The following is a 22007-nucleotide window of genomic DNA, read 5'->3' on the forward strand; positions in this document are numbered from 1 at the left end:
TCCTCGAGGTTGCTGTCCTGGGCGCTTTAAAACCTCCTGGGTGGATTTTGGACTCTTCCATCAGTCCCGCTGACCCGTTCCCCTGACGTTATCCCGTTTTCTCCCTCAGCTGCTTCCCTGAGATCCCTGCTCCCGCCAGCTACACGCACCCCCAGCCCTCCAGCTCCGCCGGCATTCCCGCGCCTGCCGCCGGCTCCGTGGGCAGCGTGAGCAATCCCTCTCCCGGCGCTCCCCTGCAGCTTCCCGGCCGGCATGCCCCTCTCCTGGCCAACCCCTACGGGGCTCACCTCAACTGCAACAACAACAACGGCATGGTGGTGCCCAAGGGCTTCCTGGGCGGCCACTGCCTGAGCAGCGTGGTGCCTCCAATCAAATCGGAGCCCAAGGCCTCCTACGCGCCCGGGTAAGCGGGAATGGGGCGGTGGGATCAGGGTGGGGTGCTGGGATGGGGGATCCTCCAGGCTGGTGGCACCCGGAGGGTCCCACGGAGCTGTGACGGGTGGCAGCGTCGCTCTAAGTCCTCGGTTTTGGACAAGTGGAGCTCCTGAAGATTCCCAGAAGTTTGGGGGTTTTTTTGGGAAAATCCCCCACACTGTCATACAGTTCTGGATGCCTGTGCTGGATGTCTGCAGGTGGAAGAACACTGGAGCATTTTTTTAAGGAGGAAGAGACACAGAATAAACTGGACCAAGACACAAAATTCAGTCTCTGGGATGGAATTCAGTCTCTGGGATGTTGCCATGACTATCCCAGAGGATAGTTTGCTACACTGGGCAGGGAGATGTTCTTCTCACGGCCTGATGTTGTAGATGCTGTGCTCCAGAGAAGGAAAGGATGGATCTGAGCTGGATGTGTCCTCTTCAACAAGCTCTGAGGAAGAGGAAAAGCAGGTTTTAGGATTGCTGATGGACCCAACTGGAGAGTTATTCCCAAGAGGAGAAAGGATGTGGTTCCTGCTCTCTGGGATGGAAGGAGGGGAAGAGTAACATCCCGAGGTGCTGTGCTGTGCTCCAGCCTGGATCTTGAGGTGGTGGTGGCCCTGGACAGCCTTCTCCCATGGGATTATGGATGCGAGGACAGTGAGGCCAGGATGGCTCCAGGACTGGCTCTTCTTCCTCTGCCTTCTGCCCTCTAGTGTTGCCAGCAAGCGCAACGTGGGGATTCCCAAATTTGGGAACACTCAGCCAGTGGCTTTCACCCTTTGCATGAACTTGGAAAGACATCCCAGAAAGCTAAAAGAAAAAAATCTGCCTTTCTTCTATTCCCAGACCAGGGGGTTTTCCCTTGCAGTGATCCCAGAAGGATACCTGGAGCTTAGGGGGAATCAAAAGCATGAAGTGGATGCCTTTTATGTCCTTTACTTCTGGATGCATCTGGAATTCTGCAGGATGTCATGAGCAAGGATCACACCTCTCTGTCAGAGGTGGAGACCTTGTTTGGATATAGCTGAACTGGATCAGCTTTGATGGCAGCATTCCCTCAGCATCCCAGAATGTCTCTTCCTCCTTGTGCCAGGCCTTTTCCAGTGGAGAACCATGGAATATCCCAGAAGGCACACAAGGATAATGGAGTCCACTTCCTGGCCCAAGCATCCCATCATGTGCTCAGGGGCAATGTGGTGGATACCAACAAACCCTTCCCTTGGACTGGGCACATCCACACTACCTCCCCGAGGGAATTCTGCAGTGTCCACCATTTCCAGCCTCCTGGATTCCTTGAATTGTGCTGCTCCCTTTTGTTCCTGGCCAAGACTTGGCTTGCTGGTGCATAAACCCTGATAAATCCATAGGAAATACAGTGTGAACTCAGATCCCACATGGCAAGGAGCCTGGAAGTAAGGCTGGGAGTAGATGCTCCACCCAGGCATAGGAAGGGAATGATGGAAAGGTGCTCCAAGGGAAGGTGGAGGATGAGAGAAGTATGGCAAGGGTTTTTTGGGAAATCCTACCTCATCCCTCTCCAGCCCTTGCTGTGTGCAACTACCCATGAAGAATCCAACTAATGGGCCTTGGGCTTCTCTGGTCCAGGAAGATCCTGTATCCTGATTCCCAGCTGGAATTGTAGGTGCTGTCAGGAGCAGAGTTGGAGCAGTGTGTCCTATGCTCTTCCTCCCTGATTCATTTGCTTTTTGGCTGGCTTTCATCCAAGAGCACTGGGATTTGTCTGGGATTATTTTGCATCCATAAAGCTGATGGTGTAGGATGGATGAACGGAAGAGAATTCCTGTGGAAAATGGGAATGTGTCATGGTCTCCCTGCCTGTCCTTGCTGTGCCACCAGACAGGACCTTGTCCTGCTATCCCTAGCCATGGATGTGCTGGAAAAGGCAGCTGTGAGCTCCCACTGTTTTTATTTTGGATTGTGTTTCACAGTCAGGGCCAAATCCTGCTCCTGGGGATGTTGGAATATATCCAGGGGGATACAGCAGGAGCTGTGGTGGTCCTTAGGTTTGTACAGGCAAAATCCATCCCATGGGCTTCCGGGGTCCCCTAGAGCCTCCCATTTCGTAGAACCATGGAATTGTTTGGATGGGAAGGGGCTGTAAAGCCCATCCAGTCCCAGCAGCTGCCACAGGCAGGGACATCTTCCACTATCCCAGGTTGTTCCTTTTCCAGCATGGCCTGGAACAGCTTCCTGGGATGGGGAGAGAGCCCTGTGCATTCCACTTGATCCATGACATTTCTATGGGAAGCACACCTTTCCCTGGGAAGCTGATAAATTTCCATTTGGCTTCTTTTCCCTGGAATTCTCCCTGTCAGCTCAACAAAAAGTCTCTATTCCTGAGCTCCAGTGGAAACAGTGACAGTGATGACAATCTCAGCTGGAGACACTCAGGGTGTCCAGGATCTGCTGCAGGTGCACCTGGGATTCCCTGCCAGATCTCAGAGGGTCCTTAGATCCACCGGGATCTCTTGGTTGTGCTGGAAACTGGATTAAAACTACTTTCCCTTCTCTTTTCCCGTTGCTCCACAGCACTTTGCCGGACTCCCCCCCGGATTCCGGATCAGAAGCCTACTCTCCTCAGCAGGTGAACGGTAAGTGCTTCAAAAAGAGAGAAAGGGGAGGAAAAAAAAAATCCTAATCCAAACCCCAAATCCAGCATCCACCCCCTCTTTATTCCGTGAAAGTGGTTGGCTCTGCAATCTTTATCAGCCGGGAGAAAACAGGCGGCTGCACTACGTGGGGAGATTATCAGTTAGTAAATATCCCTCGGCTTTCGCCCATTGTTCCGCTCCCGGCTTTGGGAAAGGGGAGAGGGACCGGCACAGGAGGAGAGCTGGGAATCCACGGACACGGGATCCGTGGTGGGGATCCAGAATCCACGGACACGGGATCCGTGGTGGGGGTCCGTGGGCGCAGGGAGGGATGTGGAGCCCACCATCCCCCTCATCCTGCCCTCTGCCTCGGGAACACGGAGCGGGAGCACGCCCCTGACATGGAACCTGGCTCTGGGAAGCAGCCATGAACCCGCCGTTCTCCAGTAAGTTCCTTCCCAGCCTTTCCCTCCCCTCCAGCTGATCCCGAGGATTTTACGCTCCCCCTGAAATGGCACAGGGAGCTGGGAGCCCCTCCAGGGTGGCTTTCCCCAGGAGAGCCACTGAGGGTTGTTTGGTCCCTCTGGTGACCTTCACTGTTCTTCCATGGAAAAACTCCTTGGGAAGGAAGGAGGGAAGGTTGTTCTGGTCTCCCTTCCCCCTCGGCAGGAGCACCCTCTTCCCCGGGCTCCCCGCCGGGAACAGCGCCTGCTTCTTTTTTTTGCTTTCCTTTTTTTTTTTTTTTTTTTTTTTTTTTTTTTTTTTTTTTATGGAAGAGGTCAAGAGTTCTGTTTATCTTGCTAAAAAAAATCCCTGGAATTCCTCCTGGCCCTTCCTTAAATATAACAAAGAGGCCGGGTTGCTCACCATGGGGAGAGCGGCCTTGGAGCGCTCGGAGCTCAGCTGGGAAGGAGAGGAGGCTCTGGAGGGCACCCACAAAGCTGGGATCACCTCCCTGGAGATAATTGTCCCTGGATTTGGGAATGCCTTGGGCAAGCACATCACTTGCCTATCCTTGGCTGGGCTGTCCCTGAGGCAGCTGCCAAAGGAAGGCCGGCCTGGGATTGAGCCTGGAAGGAGGAATCTGGTTCCATGTGTGTGGAAAAGGCACTGGGAGGTCCCAGCAGAAAGCAGAAAACCTTGGAAAGGGGCAGGATGGGTGGAAGCAGCCCTGCCCTGGCAGCCTTCAGCAGGAGGACCCAGCGCAAACACATTCCAGTTTTCCAAGCCTTCCAACGGGAGGAGTTTTCCCATTCCTGGTCAAGCGCTTTGGCCTCGTTACTCAACCCCTGCCTGGGTGTTCTGAGGCCAAAGTCCATCCAGCTCAGCCTGGAAAGATCCTTCCCTGCCGTCCCTCTCAGTCCTCCCAGGAGCTGTGCCCAGCTTGGCCAGTCCCTGGATGCGTTTTCCATCCAGTTTTCCACGCTGGAGGGTGAAGGAGCTTTGTCTTGCGTGTAAAACAAAGTCACTGTCCCTTCCTACCCCGCAGTTTCCTCCTGCCCCAGGAGTCATTCCCTCATTCCTGCCAGGATTGTGGTGTCCTGTGGGGACACCTGAAGGCACAGGTTGATGCAAATGTCGAGGAAAGGCTGGAAAAACAGATGGGCTTTGTCCTGGTGAAGAAGAAGGAGGCTGGAGAGGGACTTTGGACAAGGGCATGGAATGCCAGGAAAAGGGGGAATGTCTTCCCACTGCCAGAGGGGATGGGACACTTTGGGAAAGAATTTGTCCCTGTGAGGGCAGTGAGGCTCTGGAGTGGATTTCTCAGAGAAGATGTGGCTGCCTCATCCGTGGAAATGTTCAGGGCCAGGTTGGGCAGGGCTTGGAGCAGCCTGGGAGAGTGGAAGATATCCCTGCCCATGGGAGGGAGTGGATCTGGAATGTTGAGGTGATGAGGAGCAGAGCAGGAAGGGATGTGGATTTGCATGTCCCTCCACACCCCAAACATTTCTTCTGATGCTGATGTAGTCAAATCCACTCTAATTATGGAATGGCTTTAGTATCCTATTCCAAATGGAGGAGGAGAAAGGTGGATTGCATTTGAATGTTCCTTTTTTTATTTATTTAAATTCAGGGATCAAAGTCTCTTCCTGGTTTCGGTTAAAATGTTTAAAGTGTCCACTCAGAAATTCTCCCTGGACGTCCTGGGGGTATTCCATTGTCTCTTCTCTCTCATTGTCCCATGGAATGATAGAATCCTGGAGTGGTTTTGATGGAAAAGTACCTTAAGGCTCAACCCATTCCAATCCGCTGCCATGGGCAGGATTGGGATGGCAACTTCCCCTAGCCCAGGTTGTTCCAAGCCTCATCCAGCCTGGGAATCCAAGATAACTGGCTCAGTGCTGGACCTGGGATCAGGACATTCCTAATGGACACTCCTTGCCTTTTTCTCCCTTTCCAGATCCTCACCTCCTCCGGACCATGACTCCTGAAAATATGTGCCACATGACTCCCCCTTCCCGCCTGGAGCATCCTCCTCCTCCTCCACCGCCTCCTCCTCCACCCCCTCACCTCCAGGGTCCCCCCCCGCCGCCCCCTCACCCCCTCCAGCCGCAGCATAATTCCCACTTTCCCAGCCTGCAGCGGGATATGTTCCTGAAGGCCGAGCCCCTGATGCCTCCGTACGGCGTGGGGCCGGGAATGGCGCCCGCTGAGCTTCACCATGCCCAGCAATCCCAGATGCTGCACCAGCTCCTCCAGCAGCACGGAGCAGAGTAAGGCCTGGGAATGGGAATGGCAGGGCTGAGGGAATGGGAGCTGCAGGTGTGTGGATCGCCTGAAGCGTGGGGTTCCATGGGAGGAACAAACAAGGGGGGATCTGTGGAAGGCTCCCTGCCCGCGGCAGGGGTTTGGAACGGGATGAGCTTTACTGACCCGAGCTCTTCTGGGATTCTGTGGAATTAAAGACGTGGCTCAGCACGTCAGCGACCCAGACTCAGCGGTGTGGGATAATGTGAGAATGTGTTTTCCATGGGAGATCCCGCTTGTCCTGGGTTGTGGGATCGTCACCTCCCAACTCTCCATTCCCCGCTGAGCCTTCCGGTGGTATCCACAGCCTCCCGGTGCATCCCGCCAAGAAGCGGAAACACTCCGAGTCCCCCCCCAACACCCTCAATGCCCAGATGCTCAACGGGCTGATCAAGCAGGAGCCGGGAATGGGATCCGTGCCGCTCAATCCTGATCGTGTCCAGACGCCTCCCTGGCACCAGCCAGGCCCGCTCTCACCAGGTACCCCCATTATCCCCGGAATTCCAGCCCTGCTCCCGCCGGGCCAGGGCCATGGGAGGTGGGGGAAGATGTTTGCCAGCAGTTGCCAACCTGTGGGAATCACCCCTGGCCTGGATCTGGTGCTGCCCTGGCAATCAGGAGGGAAGAAGTTTCAGGCAGTGCCAGTCGCTTCCTTGGGCTCCCACCCCTCTGGATACTCAGCCCAGTGTGTAAAACTGGGATTTAATCCGTTTCCGTGTTCTCGGCTGCAGGCCTGATCCAGGATAACGACAGCCTGAACGGCTCCTACCTGGACCCCAACTTCCAGTCCATCAAGTGGCAGCCACACCAGCAGAACAAGTGGGCAACCCTCTACGACGCCAACTACAAGGAGCTGTGAGTAATTCCCTTCGCCGCTGGGAAAAGTGGGATTCACGTTCCTCGTGCAAGTGGCAAGCCACTGGGGTTGGGAGCATCCCACTCGAAATATGGGATAAGGATCTCCCTGGACTGGGCTTTGTAGGAAGTAATGCTCCCCACTGCTCCTTTCCTACTGGGAATGTTACTCCTCCACACTTTTTATGGATAATTAAGGAATAGCAGAAGGCATTTCAGCAGCTTTGGTGACAATTCCATAGCCACTCAGACCTTGCCCACCATGGGGGGCTTTACTGGCAAATCCAGCCTTATCCTGAGGAGAGTTAGGACGAGCAGCACCTTTTCCCCCTCCCTAGGTTTACCAGGATCCGGGATTTTAAATTTAGGATTGGGAATTCCTAGTGTGGGTGGCTGGAGGTCATCCAGAGCCACTTCAGGACAGCTTGAGCAGCATGGAGAGGAGCTGGAGGAGCCGGAGTGGTTGTGGGGGCATGGGAGAGAGGGAAGGGGTCTAGGGAATCTAGGAAGTGGTGGACAGGCCAGAGAGGGAGGCTGGGATGACCAGGGAAGAGAGAAGTGGGAAGGTGGGCTGGGAATTGGGGCAGCGGAGGGTGGAGACAGCACACTGGGAAAGGAGGAGTGCTCAGGAGGAAACCACTCTGGATCCTCCCTGCATTCCTGGGAGGTGACAAAGAGCTGGCAAGCAGTGGGATGGCTTCCAGGAACCTCTCAGGGACCCTCTGTTCCCTCCCAATTCCCTCCCTCCTCTTTCCACACAGCCAGCTGGGGTCCTGTGGGGGACACGGAGCAGGGGATGTTCCTGTGCCTCTGGATAACCTGGGACTAGGATCACACTTGGCCTGGGAATGGGAGCCAGGGGTTCCGAGGGTGGGGGCAGAATCCCAACTTTCCCACACAAATCTGCTCATCCAGTCTTTATCCCATCTCTCGTGTTGGTGCCAGGGCAGGGAATTCTCTGTCGGAGCTGGTCGCCTCTTTTGGACCCTGTTGCTTTTTTTCCCACCCCACAGCAGGAGAGGGATAATTTGGGAAGACAATTCCTTCTGGTTTACCAAGCCATTTCCATAGAAGAGTTCCAAAGCTATCCTGCACCTTTCCCTGCTCTCCACCACCAGCTTGCTCCTTCTGGATGGTGGGATGGGGAAAGCTGAGCATCTGCCATGGATCCTCTTCCCCAAATCCCTCTTCCACGTGCAGGAATTCCACCACCACCTCCTCTGACCTCTGTCTGGACACGTCATCTCTTATCCTTTGGTTTTCCAGCCTCCCTTCTCCTTCTCACTGCTTCTTGCTCTGGGGAAAAGATTTTCCATCCCAAACACATCACAGCTTGTCCTGGCCACTTCCAGGCATTTCTGTCCCAGTTCCAGAGATTTTCCATGCGCCCTGATGTCCCCAGGTGTATTGGCAGAGACAAACTCCACGATATTTTCTGCTGGGCACTGAGGAGTTGCTGAAGAACCGCTACAAAACCAGCCCTGCTCTTTGGATCTTGGGATCACTCCCCTAATTCCTGCTTTCAGGATTTAGGGTAAAAGCCAGAGCAAACCCACTCCTGGGGCACTGAGGTCGTCATCCCGTTGTGTAAGGAATAAATTCCATTGAGGTGACGCCGTGGAGATTTGAGGAAGCCACGTGGGCTTTGTTGTGGCGCTGGATTTGAGCAGAATTAAGGGTTAAAGGTTGATTGATTAATTTTTAGCTCCACGTTACCTCAGGAGACTCTTCCTGCTCCTGTGCGAGGTGGACCTGCATCTCTTTTTAAATGGAATATCCCTTCATTCTCCTGGTGCAGCACTTTCCTGGGATAATCTATGACAAACACGCGCACAAAAAATTTCCATCTTTCCTTGCTCCTATAATGGCGTTTTTAAAGTTGGTTAATTCAAATTTGGCAGGTGGCAATTGTCTCCTTCCCTTCTGCTTTTGAGTGTCCTCAGCAAATGAGCAGCATCCGCCTCCAGATCCATAATTATTCCTCCAACTTGGCTTCCAAGGAGCAGCCATTCCCAGTCTGGTTTCTGCTGGAAGCTGTCCCCAGTCTCGATGTGCTCTTTGAGTTCCCTCTGATCCAGGTGCCCAAAACCTTTTCACGGCCTCAGGAATGTGAATCATCTGAATTATCTGATTTTTTCCTACTCTTGATCCTAAGAAAAGAGTCCAGGAAGGAGGTGAAGGAGGGAGAGCATGGGAAGCTGTCCAGGTTCTTAGCAGATTGTCGGGAACGATTACAGGGCAGAAAACACAATTAATGCTATTCCATGTTTTCCTCCCTTTGCACACAAAGTATTAGGTTCCATAAGGGGATGGGGTAGGGATTAGGTTTCATTCCAGGCTCGTGTCTCAGGTTTTGCCAAGGAATCTGTGTTGTTGAAGGAGACAGAAATCCCTGGATTAATTTTATGGATAACATAGAAATTTTTTTTGCCTTTTTCTCTGATTTTGCGGTTTTAGACTCAGTGAACTTTTCCAGGGATGAGTTGGTTTCCAGCAGCGGAGCCAAAGAGGCCTGGAACTGGGCAATTCCCTAATTTACTCCTGGGAGAAGCAGCCATTCATCTCCCTGACAGCGAGCTCTGATAAATTCCAGCTCCCTCCTCCTTCTCCCGGTTTGAGGGAAGGCAGCTGGGAACAGTGCTGCCCTTCATGGAAACATCTCCATGCTGAGGCCAGAGCCTTGGAACTGGGAAACTGGGAAGGTGCTGTTCTTCTCCCATCCAGCAAACTGGTGCTCTCCAGGGGCTAATCCTGGGACTTTGGGGTTGCAGCCCTTGGCTGGTAGCTCCAAACTCGGCCGTGCTGCACATCCTGGATCTCACCGAGACCAGTGGGATATGGTCCAGACCTGCTGGATGTGCTTTGGGATATGTGATACGAGGTGCTGGATCATGGATGTGTCCTGGGAAGCTGAAGGGAATACATAGTATGGACACGCAGGTGGGATCGTGTGGGAGAGATTACAGTGCTGCTCAGCTGGAGTTTGTATCCTGGAAACAAAAGAAATCAGGGAATGCATGGAATTAGGGAATGTCTTTGGATTAGGGGTCTCTCAATGTTATGTCTTACGAGTCATTTAAATATAGGGAAACCTGGAAGGAAGGAAGGGAGGGAGAAATGGGGGAACACGAGCATCCCTCTGCTGTCCCGCTCTTTGCCAAATCCCAGTACAATTCCCTGTGGAACTGGGAAAAACCTGCTCTTGTCCTGCCCTTCTGTCCTGCCTTAATCCACCCCTGTCAGTGGGCATGTTCGGGATCAAATAATCCATTTGACTCCAGGCCTTTTATTCCTGACACTTTGCCCTTTGGCCCCTGCTCTCTCCCTGGAAAAGTCAGCATGGAAGGCAGCTTCTCTCCTCTGGTCAATCCCAGAGCAAGGATCCCCATTTGGGGAATGCACCAGCCACAGCCATTGGGACAATGGGGAAATCAGTGAAAAGGGGCCTCTGGAAGGGGATTGTGGAAGACCAGGAATTTCCAGAAGGCAGAGGAGGGGGAGCCTGCCTGTCTCCCCTCTGTCAGCACACATTTAGCAGCCATCAGTTTTCCGGTTTGGAAGCTTGGACAGGCCCTCCCTCTCCTTGGCTTTGCCAGTTAAAAACGGTGGGAAGAGTGGTGAACACTCAGGAGCCATAAAAACTGTCAGGGGTGGCTTTGCCACCCTTGGGATGAGGGTGCTTGGGTCAGCTTCAGCTGCGTGTCCCAGTCCGGAATATCCAGATGGAGAATCCGGGGCTGAGGCTGGGAGGAGTTTGGGGAATTCCTCTCGTGCCTCTGGGCTAAGGTAGTGCTCTGCTCCCACCGCCTGGTTTGTGTCTGGAGCACGGCACAGCATTCCCAGCTCCCTGGGGTGTAAGGAGTGAGTAGTTCCTGGTGGCCGTCCCAGAATTACTCACGCCAACCTGGGATCACCTCCAGCTCTCATCCAAATGAACTCCTCAGGTGATTGCACTGGGGAATGCTTTTATTCCAGAAAAAAAGGAGGGACACCAGTGAAGAATCCCTGCTTCCCATATTTCTCCTGAGTTCTGCCATATTTCTTACTGTCACTCTGTCCACCTCCCCTCCCGTTGCTCCAGTCTTTCTGGAGGTGGAAGGCAGAAGTAGTTTGGTTTTAGGGGAAAAATACTCCATAATTTTTAAGCCTGAGATCCAAGGCTGGGCTGAGCTCCCCTTTTACCTCACACCTCGTTCTTTAATTAAAAACAATGGGATTTGGGTGCTCTGTGGGATGAGAGGCAGCTCCTTTCCCCCTCCTGAGGGCCCGCCAGCCCAGGGCTGGTCTTTATGGATGGTGAGGAAAATGGACTTGCTGCGAAGGCCACATATTTTCCTGATTCCCATGGAAACCAGCCCATTAAGGAGATGTAGATTAAACCTTTCCAGCTGGTGTGTGTTCATGGAACAGCCAGGACCCCTCCTCCTCCCTCTCCTCCTCCAAACGTGTCTCCTGGGAGCTGGAAGCTTTTCCACAGCAGCTGGAGCAGGTGGTTGTGATTTCAGCAGGAATTCGGGATACGGGGTACAGCCTGGTAGAAGGTGACATTGGGAATGCCACAAGGTGTGGGTCAGTCTGAGCTGCTTGTCCCAGTTGGCCACGTTGAAGGGATGCTCCAGGCTTTGGGCAGACTTTGGAACTCGGGATCTCCATATTCATTCCCAGTTGAACGGGAAGAGCTGTAGAATGACGTGGGTTTGGAAGGGGCCTTACGGATCATCCAGTGATGATCCATGGGCAGGGGGACACCTTCCACTGGCCCACGTTGCTCCAAGCCTCATCCAGCCTGGCGCGCAACACTTCCAGGGATGGGATATCCACAGTTTCCGTGGGAAATTCCTGGCCTCACCTGCTCCCTGTTCCCAGCCCGATGCTGACGTACCGCGTGGATGCTGACAAGGGCTTCAACTTCTCCGTGGGGGACGACGCCTTCGTGTGCCAGAAGAAGAACCACTTCCAGGTCACCGTGTACATCGGGATGCTCGGTGATCCCAAGTACGTGAAGACCCCCGAGGGCCTGAAACCCTTGGAATGCTTCTACCTGAAACTGCACGGAGTGAAGGTAAGCAGGAGCTGAGGGATCGCGGTGAATCCAGCTGGGAAAAGAGGGCGTGGGATTGGTTAGGTTGGAAAAGCCCTCTAGGTTCATGGAGTCCAGCCCTTCCCCCAGCACTGCCACAGCCACCACTAATCCATGTCCCCAGGTGCCACATCCACACAGCTTTTAAATCCCTCTAGGAATGGTGACTCTACAACTGCCCTTGTAGAAGCCTGTTTCAATGTCTGACCACCCTTTCCATGAAGGAATTTTCCCTAACATTCAACCTAAACATCCCCTGAGGCAATTGAGATACAAGTCCTAAGATGGGCTCAGTCTGGCTGTCTTCAGGGCTGATTCCCACTCACCTTTGATTCCAGAGGGATAAAAGCACTTTGGGAAGATCCTTCCACCCTCAACGTTTTTGACATTTGGGCAAGGCCCACACTCGGGTTGGGTGTTCGGGGTTGGATGTACCCAGTCATGGAAGGGTCAGCAAAGAGCTGGGAAGGGGAAGGTCTCTTTGCTCTGTGCCACATTCCCAAATCCTTCTCTCCAGCTGGAGGCCTTGAATCAGTCCATCAACATCGAGCAGTCACAGTCGGACCGCAGCAAACGGCCCTTCAACCCCGTCACGTGAGTATATCCACGTGGGAATGAGCATCCTGTGTTTCCAGGGAATAAGCAACAGCAGAAGGTGGGGAAATGGTAGAGCTGGAGGTTTCCCACTCCACTGTGTGGATGTCACACTCTCCAGTTTTCTCCAGTTTTCCCCTCTTTGCATTCCCAACCCTGCTCTGTGCCCAGTTCATAGACCTGCTGTGGTGAAGCAGGCCAGGAGATGGCCATTCCCAAAAAAGCCCTCCCCTTTCCATACCTGGTTCCTCAGAGCAGCCTCAGGGCATGGAGAATGTGTTGCAGGTCCCAAGACTGGAGCGGTGTCCAGTTGGAAGTGAGGGAAGTGTTGTTGGGTCCAAGTTCTCCAGGTGCAGGAAAACCATGTACTCCCCACCTAAGGAAGGAAGAGATAGGAGAGGAGTGGGAAAAGATAGGCACCATTTCCAGATAGCCACCATCCTCACTCATTCCTTTGTTTTCCTTTCCTTCCAGGGTGAACCTGCCCCCGGAGCAGGTCACCAAGGTCACTGTGGGGCGGCTGCACTTCAGCGAGACCACGGCCAACAACATGAGGAAAAAAGGCAAACCCAACCCGGACCAGAGGTGAGGGAGGACACGGGGGCCTCCTCCAGAACATCCCGAGATTCCTGTGGAGCTGCCTGTCCCTGGGTTGGGCAGAGGGGCTGGACTGGGATGTGGGAATGGGGCCTGGATTGCGGATACCAGGAGGCTGTCCCTGATCTGGGAGGAGAGGCTGGGGACACCCAGCGCGAGGAGAGGGAGTGCTGCGAGCCCAGTGCTCCAGAGGGGACAGAGATCCTGCTCTTCCCAGCACAGGATGTGTGCCTGAGCAGTGTTCCTCCACAGGTACTTCATGCTGGTGGTGGCCCTGCAGGCACACGCCCAGAACCAGAACTACACGCTGGCAGCCCACATCTCTGAGCGGATCATCGTGCGGGTAAATACATCCCTGTCTCCTCCCTCTGGCCCCACACTCCTTTGCTGCACCATCCTGGGCTGTTTCCCACATCCCATGCATTCAGAAAATGTGTGGATGGGGCAGGTGGGGTGGTGGTTTAGTGGTGAATGTGGTGGTGGTGGTGTTGGGTTGGCTTTGATGTTCTTGGAGGTCTTTTCCAAACGTGATTTCCCACCTTTCCCACCTCCTCCAAACTCTCCCTGCCTTGCTTGTAGCTTTCCCTGTCCACACTTGGGTTCTGGCTTCAGACTTTCCATGCCTGGTTCAAGAACCTGTTACAGGATAAGGAAGGAATCCCATTCTCCAAACGGGGTCAGTGTCCAGTAGCATTGTTGGGAATGAGGGAAGAGTGTTGTTGGAACTCTGCAGCAGGAACAAGAAGATGCAGGAGAATTGGGCATTTTACCAGATCATCACCTTTTTCATGTCCTAAGACAGAGGAGCAGGAAAAGAAAGGCACCATTCCCAGGCTCTCCCAAGGTTTCACTGGAGCCCTCGGCTCCCAAACATGAGAGCGGGTAGTAAAACCCAAACGGATCTCAGACAAGAGGTCCACAATGGATTAGGCAGTTTCCAGGATGCCCAGCACAGAATTACAGGGAATTGCAAGCAGCCTGGAATGTTCTGAATTTGGGGCCCAGGAATATCATACATGTCATTTGGTTTCCTGCTGCCCTGAGTGTCTGGAACACTGATAGCTGGGATAACAGCTGAAGGAACCAAGGATATTCCTTTAGGGAGAGGAGAGAAGGAGGAAGGGCCAGCCATCCCCATCTCTGCTTCTTAGTGTTCCCCTCCCTGCCTTTCAGTCAGTCCCTGTTTTCCCAATTCCCCACAGGCTTCCAACCCGGGGCAGTTTGAGAGTGACAGTGACGTGCTGTGGCAGCGGGCGCAGCTCCCGGACACCGTGTTCCACCACGGCCGGGTGGGAATCAACACGGACCGCCCGGATGAGGCCCTGGTGGTCCACGGAAACGTCAAGGTCATGGGGTCCCTGATGCACCCTTCGGATGTCCGAGTGAAAGAGGACATCCAGGAGGTGAGAATCTGGGAAACAGGGTGGGCTTGGGGTCACCAGGACTCTGAAGAACTCCAGTGGTTCTTGTGGGTCCCTTCCAACTCGGGATATTCCACGATCCTATGACTGTAGAGTGGATGGGAAGTGCCTTAGGATTCTTTCTGTCCCAAGCAGAGCCAGTCCACCATGCCTTAGGGCATATTGAGTCCTCCAGTGTTAGCCAGAGGTATCAAACAGTGTGACAAAGGTGGAAAACGAGTGGAAAAAAGGTCAATATGGCAGGTACCACACTGGGCCTGGCCAGAGCTTGGGTGAGAGGCTTGGCTCTGCTCTGAATTCCTCTCAGCTGGATTTGCCTGTCCAGAAAAGCTGGATATCATCACGTCACCTATTTTTGGAAACTCTTTGTCTCTTCCCTGTGTCTGGTTCTGCAAGGAGACTCAGTCTCCTGACTTCCCTATCCAAGGATCTTGTCCTGACCTGGACATTAGCCCCAGTGTTTGTCCTTATGGCTGCTCTGAGCAAGGTTCAGGGCTATCTCCCGAAGGAATTCCAGTGGGCCACAGTGGGTTGTCCTGCTTGGACGCAGAGTGGTGGGGATTTGAGAAGCAATATCCTGTTGGGAATTCCGTGTTCCTGTTTTGTCCCAGGTGGACACCACAGAGCAGCTGAAGCGGATCTCCAGGATGAGGCTGGTGCACTACAACTACAAACCCGAGTTTGCAGCCACGGTGGGCATTGACAACACCTCTGAGACAGGTACATCCCATGGGATACACCTGTGAGACAGGAATGGCCCACGGGAATACGCCTCTGACGCAGGAATGTCCCGCAGGAATTCCCTGCCTTTCCCAGGGGCTTGTACCCAGCTCTGTACCAGGGCAGCTCCCCAGGTGTAGGGTGGGCAAGAGGGGCCTTCTAACCTCCCAAATTAAGGAATCTAACGAAATTCCCTCTTTGGTGAGTGGGAGAGAAGGTGGCACTTCCCACAGGGAGAAGGTTTCTCCAGGTACACACACTATGGCGGGGTGATGATCCCTATCCATGGAATTGGGGGAGCTGCCTTGTCTGACCGTCCTCTGCCCTTCAGGGTCTCCAGGGAGCCCTGCAATGAGGAAGGGACACCATGGTGTCACTCTCAGAGTGTCCAGGGGGTGCAGGATGATCCCATCCCGCTGTTCCATCATCTCCACGCAGGTGTCATCGCGCAGGAAGTGAAGGAGATCCTCCCAGAAGCTGTGAAGGACACTGGGGACCTGGTCTTTTCCAACGGGAAAACCCTGGAGAACTTCCTGGTGGTGAACAAGGTTGGTGGCAGCCAGGAGGCTGGGGAGCCTGGCTCGAGGGAATCATGGAGCTGGAAACAGAAGAGGGAAAGTGTGATGCCTGGGAAATGTTCCCAGATGAGTTTCAGAACCTGGCTGGTCTTCCAGAAGTCGGGAGCAGCCCTGGGTGGGAGCAGGGAGGAACCAGCCTGATGCTGGTGAAATTTGGCAGCATCTCCCTCGGGAAGGGCTCCCTGTTGGCAGCTTCCTGCAGGGAGGCTCCCAGTCCTAATCTCCCCTTCCTAGATAAGATAAGGTGCTTATGTCAGGATAACCCGGAGCACCCGGTTTCCTGACCTTTCCCAACCTGTGGCAGCCTGGTGGCTGCTCTGGGAATGGAGTGGACAGTCTCCCACAGCACACAGGGAGGGCATGGATCATCCAGATCCAGGTGTGCCTCAGCCTGATTCCCTGGTAGGAGCGGATCTTCATGGAGAACGTGGGGGCCGTGAAGGAGCTGTGCAAGCTCACGGATAACCTGGAGACACGGATCGATGAGCTGGAAAGGTGGAGCCACAAGCTGGCCAAGCTCAAGAGGCTGGACAGCATGAAGTCAACCGTGAGCTCCGGAGCCTTCAGGTACCCGTGGAGACACAGGGAATGTCCCCTTTCATCCCAGGAAGCTCCAAGGGGCAGCTCAGATTGGGAACAGGGAGACGAGGAAGGAGTGGGATGTTGGCTCGTGTCACTTGGCCCGGAGTGGATTTAAAGAGCTGAGCCTGGGGAGGTTGGGAATTCCCACAGGACCAGCCCAACAACACCCAGGATGAAACGGTCTCCATGTTTCCCTAAAGTCAGTGGCTTTCTCACAGCAAAGAGTTTCCCATGCTTCCAAAATCTCCATCCTAACCCTGCTTATGCCAGTTTTGGGGCAAAGCTCCGAAAGGGTTTGTGACTGTCCCACCACAAAGAGCTCTTTTCCCTCCCAGAAAAATCCCCTTTTGGCCTGGGAATGGCTTGGAGAGCTATCCCTGCCCAGCTCTGCTCCATTCCTCCTTTCTCCTTGCAGCCAAACCGGGAGCCAGTTCAGCCGGGCAGGAAGCGTGCCCCACAAAAAGAGACCCCACAAAGTCACCAGCAAGGTAAGGGATGGATCCCAAAGGAGCAATGCTGGGAGCAGAGAAGGCTCAGCCTGGAGAAAAGGAGGATCGAGGGGAACCTCGCTGTTCTCAAATCCCTGGCAGGGGGTTGGAGCCAGGAGATCGGGCTCTCCTCCCTGCCTTATCCAAGAGGAAATGGCCTCAGGTTGTTCCAGGAGAGTGCTAGACTGGATGTTAAGGAAAATTTCTTCATGGAAAGGGCTGTCAGGCACTGGAGCAGGCTCCAGTGGTGGAGTTCCCAGTGCTGGTGGGATTTAAAAACCGTGTGGATGTGGCACCTGGGGACATGGATTAGTGGTGGCCTTGGCAGTGCTGGAGGAAAGGTTGGACTCCATCATCCTAGAGGGCTTTTCCAGCCTCAGTTTTCCCATCATCTTCCTTTCTATCTCCTAACAGAGACATAAAATGCTTCCAAATTTGGGGGGTTCAGGATTTTCAGGGAGGCAGGAAGAGAGCTCAGGATGGGCTGGGGGAAATCTGTGCAGGGAGCAGAGCAGTGAGTGAGGTGAGGCGATCCAGAGGGTCCTGAGCTGATCCAGGATTTTTTCTCTGGCAGTCTCCGTCGGTTGTCCCGGAGCAGGCCTGCATCAGCCAGCGCTTCCTTCAGGGCACCATCATCGCCCTGGTCATCATCATGGCATTCAGGTGAGATCCCCCTCCTGGGCTTCATCCACGGGATGTGCAGTGAGGGGCTGTGGATCTATGGCTTCTACCAGAGAATCCTGGGATGCTTTGGGTTGGAAAGGTTATTCCATGAGCCGGGAACTTTCGCTATCCCAGGTTGCTCCAACCTGGCCTCGAACGCTTCCAGAGATGGGGCATTCATCTCTCCTGGACTGGAATCCCGTGGAAGCCGATCAATCCCATGCTGTATCCTTGATCCCTGCTCCTCCTCATCCCGTCCTTCTCTCTTTTCCAGCGTGGTGTCCATGTCCACGCTCTACGTGCTGAGCCTGCGCAGCGAGGAGGATCTCGTGGACATCGATGGGTGGGTATTTCAGGAATCACGGGGAGGGATGAGGTCACCTGGGAGAGGCTGGAGCACAGAAACTGGGATCACAGAGCACAATTCCAGAGCTGCAAACCCTGCAAAGCACAGCCACACGTCCCAGTCTGACAGCGGTTGAATTATCTGGAACAGAGGAACAGAGAAGGAAAAGGGAATGTCCTGTTAGGATGTGATGAATGCTCCTTGGATGCCTCCAGCTGGACTAAAACAGCCTCATCCCACTGGTGCAGCAGGGCTGGATCAGCTTTGGGAGCTTGTGTAACCTGATAATGAGTCTCTTTTTCTCCCTCTCTTTTCCCTCTCCCATTTTTCTCCCTCCTCTCCTCCTTACATCTTTCATCCAACCCAATTTCCTTCCACTTTGTCTCCGATTTCCCCATATTTTGTCTTTTCCTTCCCATTATCTTCCATATCCTCTTTCATTCCCTGTCCTCCTGGTCACCTTCCCACTTTTCCTGTTCTCCCTGTCTCCCTGCACTGTCCTGTAGCTCCTTTGCTGTACCCACTGCCTGTCTCCTGGCCTTCTTTCGGCACAGGGGTCCCGGAATTCCAGTTGCTCTGTGTCCACGGTATGTGACTGTTTCATTATTCCCTTATTTAATTCCTTTGTCCCTTCTCTTAATTTCTCTTTTTTTTTTTCCCTGCACCATGAAAGAAACTAAAAGCAGAGGAAGGGATGTGAGATTTCTGGTGGGATTCCAGTAGGAAGGGTTATGTATTTTGTCAAGGAAGGGATAGTAGGAGTAGGAGATGGAAAAATCAATGAATTAAAGGTTAAATAAAAAAGTTGCTCCTGCAGGGAGAGCAGGAGCAAGACAAAGCTGTGTAAGGAAAAGGGACAAGGCAATGGAGGAACGTGAGGGATAAGGGTTGGATTTAGACTAGGATGCAGGTGAAGCTCCAGAGGCTTGTGCCCACATTCCCTTTGGGAGACTGGCATTGAGTCCCCTTTCACCTGGAAAAGAAATCCCTCCAATTAGGCAAATCTTGGATATGACAAATGGTTTTTTTCATTCCTCTTAATGAGTGAAGCTCCATTGATCCCACAGAAACCTGGAGAGATCTTTAGGGACAGGTAGGACATGGACACAGGTGTCCAGAAGTGCTCCTTGTTCTGCGGACCTGGGAGAAAGATTCCCTCCCTTTCCCATTTCCCTTGCCCTCAGGAGGTGTCTGTGATGTCCTCAGCTCAGGTGCTGGATAGCTGCAGTGAAACACCTGGAATTCCGTGGGATGAATTGGCAGAGAGAGGTTGTGTGTGTTTCTAAGGAACAAAGTGAGGAATATTCTGTCTTCACGGGATAAGAGCCTTAGGGAATGGTGAGAGCTTGGAGCCTGTTGATTCCCAAGCACCTAAATCCATCCTGGAGATTCCTGATGGGAGTCAGATCTCCCGTGTATGCCCTGTCCCAGCATGTTCCAGGAGGTTTGCTGGTGTTCTCTGAACCAGCTGGGACTTTTCCCTGCCAGACATGGAACTGCCACACGATTCCCTGTGGAATTTCTGAGCTCTCCCTGCTGTCTTCGTGGCTCGTGTGCCTCTCTCTTGCCTTTCCCAGATCACTTTGTTCTCCTCCACATCTCCACTTACTCCATGCCCCTGTTCCCGTCCTCCTGCTGCAGCCACTTTTCTCCTCACCCACAAGTGACCCCATTGTCCACATCCAGGAGGTTATCAGCATCTTTTCCTGCATTCCAGGTCAAGCCAGAACATTGACAAGACGCAGACGGTGCGATCCACGGCTGCATCCAACGGAGCCGGCAGCAGGACCCGCCCAGAGCACGGTGAGTGAGGGATTGGGGTGGCTCTGGTTTCATGGAAGGGCTGCAGGACACTGGTGCTGCTCCTGTTCCATCCCTTGACTTTTCCCTGTGTCCCTGCAGTCCCGGATGAGACGCATGGAGTAGCCCTTGGCATTCCCGGCGGCAGTGTGCTGGCCTGTTTCAGCCCTCCCTGTTTTTCCGTGTGCTGCTCTGCTGCCCCCACTGACGTCTCCTCTGTTGTCCCCTCGGAGACCAGCCCTGCCCACACCACCAACCAGACAGGTGAGGGCCAGCCCAGATTCCTAGAAATGCTGGGACATCTCCAAGGTTTGTGTCACCTCGTGTCCCCTGCCCTGCTCCTTGTGAGGTCTCCTCAGTCTCCTCCAGGATGAACAGTTCCGGTTCTCTCTCCCCTCCAGATCCCTCGTCATCTTCATTCCACTCCTTTGGAAGCTCTCTAATAGCTAATACCCTTTCTATTCCTGTCCTTGGATATATCCTTTATATCCTTCTCTGCCCATGTGGTGGATCCTTGTTGCCAGAGGGATGTGGGGAATGGAAAGGATTTGGAGCTTCCCATGTTGCCAGCAAAAAGTTATGGGAAGCTACACCAGGCACAGCTCACCCGAGGAGCCCTACCTTGAGGTCTGACCTCATTCCCTCCTCATTCCATCACCAGCTCCGTCAGGCACAGAGGGAACAGAAGCACAGAATCCTGGAATGCTTTGGGTCAGAAGGAACCTTAAAGCCCATCTGGTTCCACCCCTGCCATGGGCAGGGACCCTTCCACTATCCCAGGTTGCTCTAAGCCCTGTCCGACCTGGCCTGGAACACTTCCAGGGATGGGACAGCCACAGCTTCTCTGGGCAACCTGGGAAGCATCAGGAGGTGACATGGAGACAGGGTGATGATCCCAGTGCTCCCAGCCTCTCTCTGCCTCTCAGCACAACCTTCTCCTCTCCCGTTTTTCCGCAGACCAAAGCCAGCCCTCCCTCCTGCCAGTGACAAACATCAAAGCCAAATCCAGGGGCATCACCGGGAAATCCGCCTCCTACACCAAGTGGCCAAAGACTCCTGACAGGTCTCAGCGCTTCGGCAGCCCCAATGCCAGCCCCTCCTCCCCCTTCTCCCACATCCAGGGCAAATCCAAGTACGTCTCCAACCTCTCGCTCTCCCGCAGCAGCTCCCGGCAGCAGCGCAGCCTCCGGCAGCCGGTGAGCGAGCGGCCCCGCACGGAGCAGCCCGGCACGGATGGTACGTGCATCCCACCTTCTCTCCCTTCCAGCCTCGGGATTTTCCACCCTTCGCTGGTCCTAAACACTCTGTTCTCTCCCCGGCAGGGCCGAGCCCGGTGCTGCAATCCATCCGGATCCTGGAGATCAACCTGGCCATCCATTCCCAGTACTGTGCCGCTGCCGATGCCTGCAGGTGAGCAGGAAGGGATGGCTGGTGGCACTTTGGTGGTAGCAGCACTGTGGGAGCAGCAAATAGGAAAATCTGGGAGTTTTTCCAAGATTTTCTTGGGTGTTTCCTGCCATCACCTCATGCTGCTCCGTGGGAAGATGAGCTGGTGCTCCCAGCTTTCCCTCAGGGTTTGAGTTTGGTGGTGGGCTCGTCCTTGGGACATTGGGAAGTTCTCCCCTCTGAGTTCTCAGCCCACCAGGGATTTTGAGTGTTGTCCTGGCCTTCCCACAGCCTGGTGACATCTAATGTTCTCTCTGTGTTCCCAGGACTGGGAATTTCAGCTACCGCATCCCTGTGAGCCAGCGGACGGCCGTGAACACCAACCTGACCCTGGAGATGAAGTGAGTGCCCATGGATCATGTCCTTTGGGAGCCCCTGGAGTGGCTGGTGTGGCCACAGTGTCTCCGTGGGAAGGGGACACATCCTTCCAGGCTCTCATGGTGTTCTCCCTTCCCAGCTCCTCCTCCGCTGTGTCCGTCTCCCTTTGTGGACTCGTCTCCAGTGATCCCTGCCAGGATGCTGTGAGCGGGAACAGCTCCACTGACTCCACAGATGCACAGGTGGGGAGAAGGGGGCAGCTCACTAAATACACATGGAATCACGGAGGTGGGAAAAGTACATCCATTCCCCCAGCACTGCCAAGGCCACCGTGTCCCCAGGTGCCACGTCCACACGGCTTTTAAATCCCTCCAGGAATGGGGACTCCAGTGCTGTCCTGGGCAGCCCTTCTCGTGAAAGAATTTTCCCTCATATCCAACTTAAACCTCCCCTGGCACAGCTTGAGGCCGTTTCCTCTCATCCTGTCTTTTGTTCCCTGGGAGCAGAGCCTGATCCCACCTGGCTGCCCTCTCCTGTGAGGGAGTTATGCAGAGCCAGAAGGTCCTCCTGGAGCCTCCTTTTCTCCTGGCTGAGGCCCCCTCAGCTCCCAGAGCCCTTCCTCATCCCAATTGTGCTCCAGGAAACATCCATGGGGTCACTTGACTGTGGATTTCCTCACTGATCCAGCCTAGAGAACATCCCCCAAGCTCATCCCTGATCTCATCCCAGCCCTGTCC

At 54.1% G+C, this 22007-nt stretch overlaps 1 protein-coding gene across 7 annotated transcripts in view; it reads left to right on the plus strand.

Annotated features, from left to right (window-relative positions):
* Positions 1 to 22007, plus strand: part of MYRF (myelin regulatory factor) — a 46177-nt gene that overhangs the window by 20477 nt on the left and 3693 nt on the right. The window contains exons 3-26 of one of the 7 annotated variants that reach the window (XM_066320425.1): positions 110 to 403; positions 2973 to 3034; positions 5436 to 5748; positions 6090 to 6262; positions 6514 to 6637; positions 11504 to 11699; positions 12235 to 12311; positions 12786 to 12896; positions 13161 to 13251; positions 14111 to 14311; positions 14941 to 15049; positions 15488 to 15597; positions 16034 to 16194; positions 16625 to 16697; positions 17272 to 17360; positions 17635 to 17703; positions 18213 to 18293; positions 19424 to 19509; positions 19609 to 19815; positions 20464 to 20569; positions 20669 to 20742; positions 20829 to 20916; positions 21219 to 21293; positions 21410 to 21512. In XM_066320425.1, the coding sequence (XP_066176522.1) occupies positions 110 to 403; positions 2973 to 3034; positions 5436 to 5748; positions 6090 to 6262; positions 6514 to 6637; positions 11504 to 11699; positions 12235 to 12311; positions 12786 to 12896; positions 13161 to 13251; positions 14111 to 14311; positions 14941 to 15049; positions 15488 to 15597; positions 16034 to 16194; positions 16625 to 16697; positions 17272 to 17360; positions 17635 to 17703; positions 18213 to 18293; positions 19424 to 19509; positions 19609 to 19815; positions 20464 to 20569; positions 20669 to 20742; positions 20829 to 20916; positions 21219 to 21293; positions 21410 to 21512 (3073 nt within the window). Of the gene's footprint in view, positions 1 to 109; positions 404 to 2972; positions 3035 to 5435; positions 5749 to 6089; positions 6263 to 6513; positions 6638 to 11503; positions 11700 to 12234; positions 12312 to 12785; positions 12897 to 13160; positions 13252 to 14110; positions 14312 to 14940; positions 15050 to 15487; positions 15598 to 16033; positions 16195 to 16624; positions 16698 to 17271; positions 17361 to 17634; positions 17704 to 18212; positions 18294 to 19423; positions 19510 to 19608; positions 19816 to 20463; positions 20743 to 20828; positions 20917 to 21218; positions 21294 to 21409; positions 21513 to 22007 lie in introns of all 7 variants that reach the window. The other 6 variants (XM_066320426.1, XM_066320421.1, XM_066320422.1 and 3 more) reach the window with 6 other exon arrangements.

Source organism: Sylvia atricapilla, chromosome 6 (assembly GCF_009819655.1).
Source record: "Sylvia atricapilla isolate bSylAtr1 chromosome 6, bSylAtr1.pri, whole genome shotgun sequence".
In the NCBI taxonomy this organism is placed as follows: Eukaryota; Metazoa; Chordata; class Aves; order Passeriformes; family Sylviidae; genus Sylvia; species Sylvia atricapilla.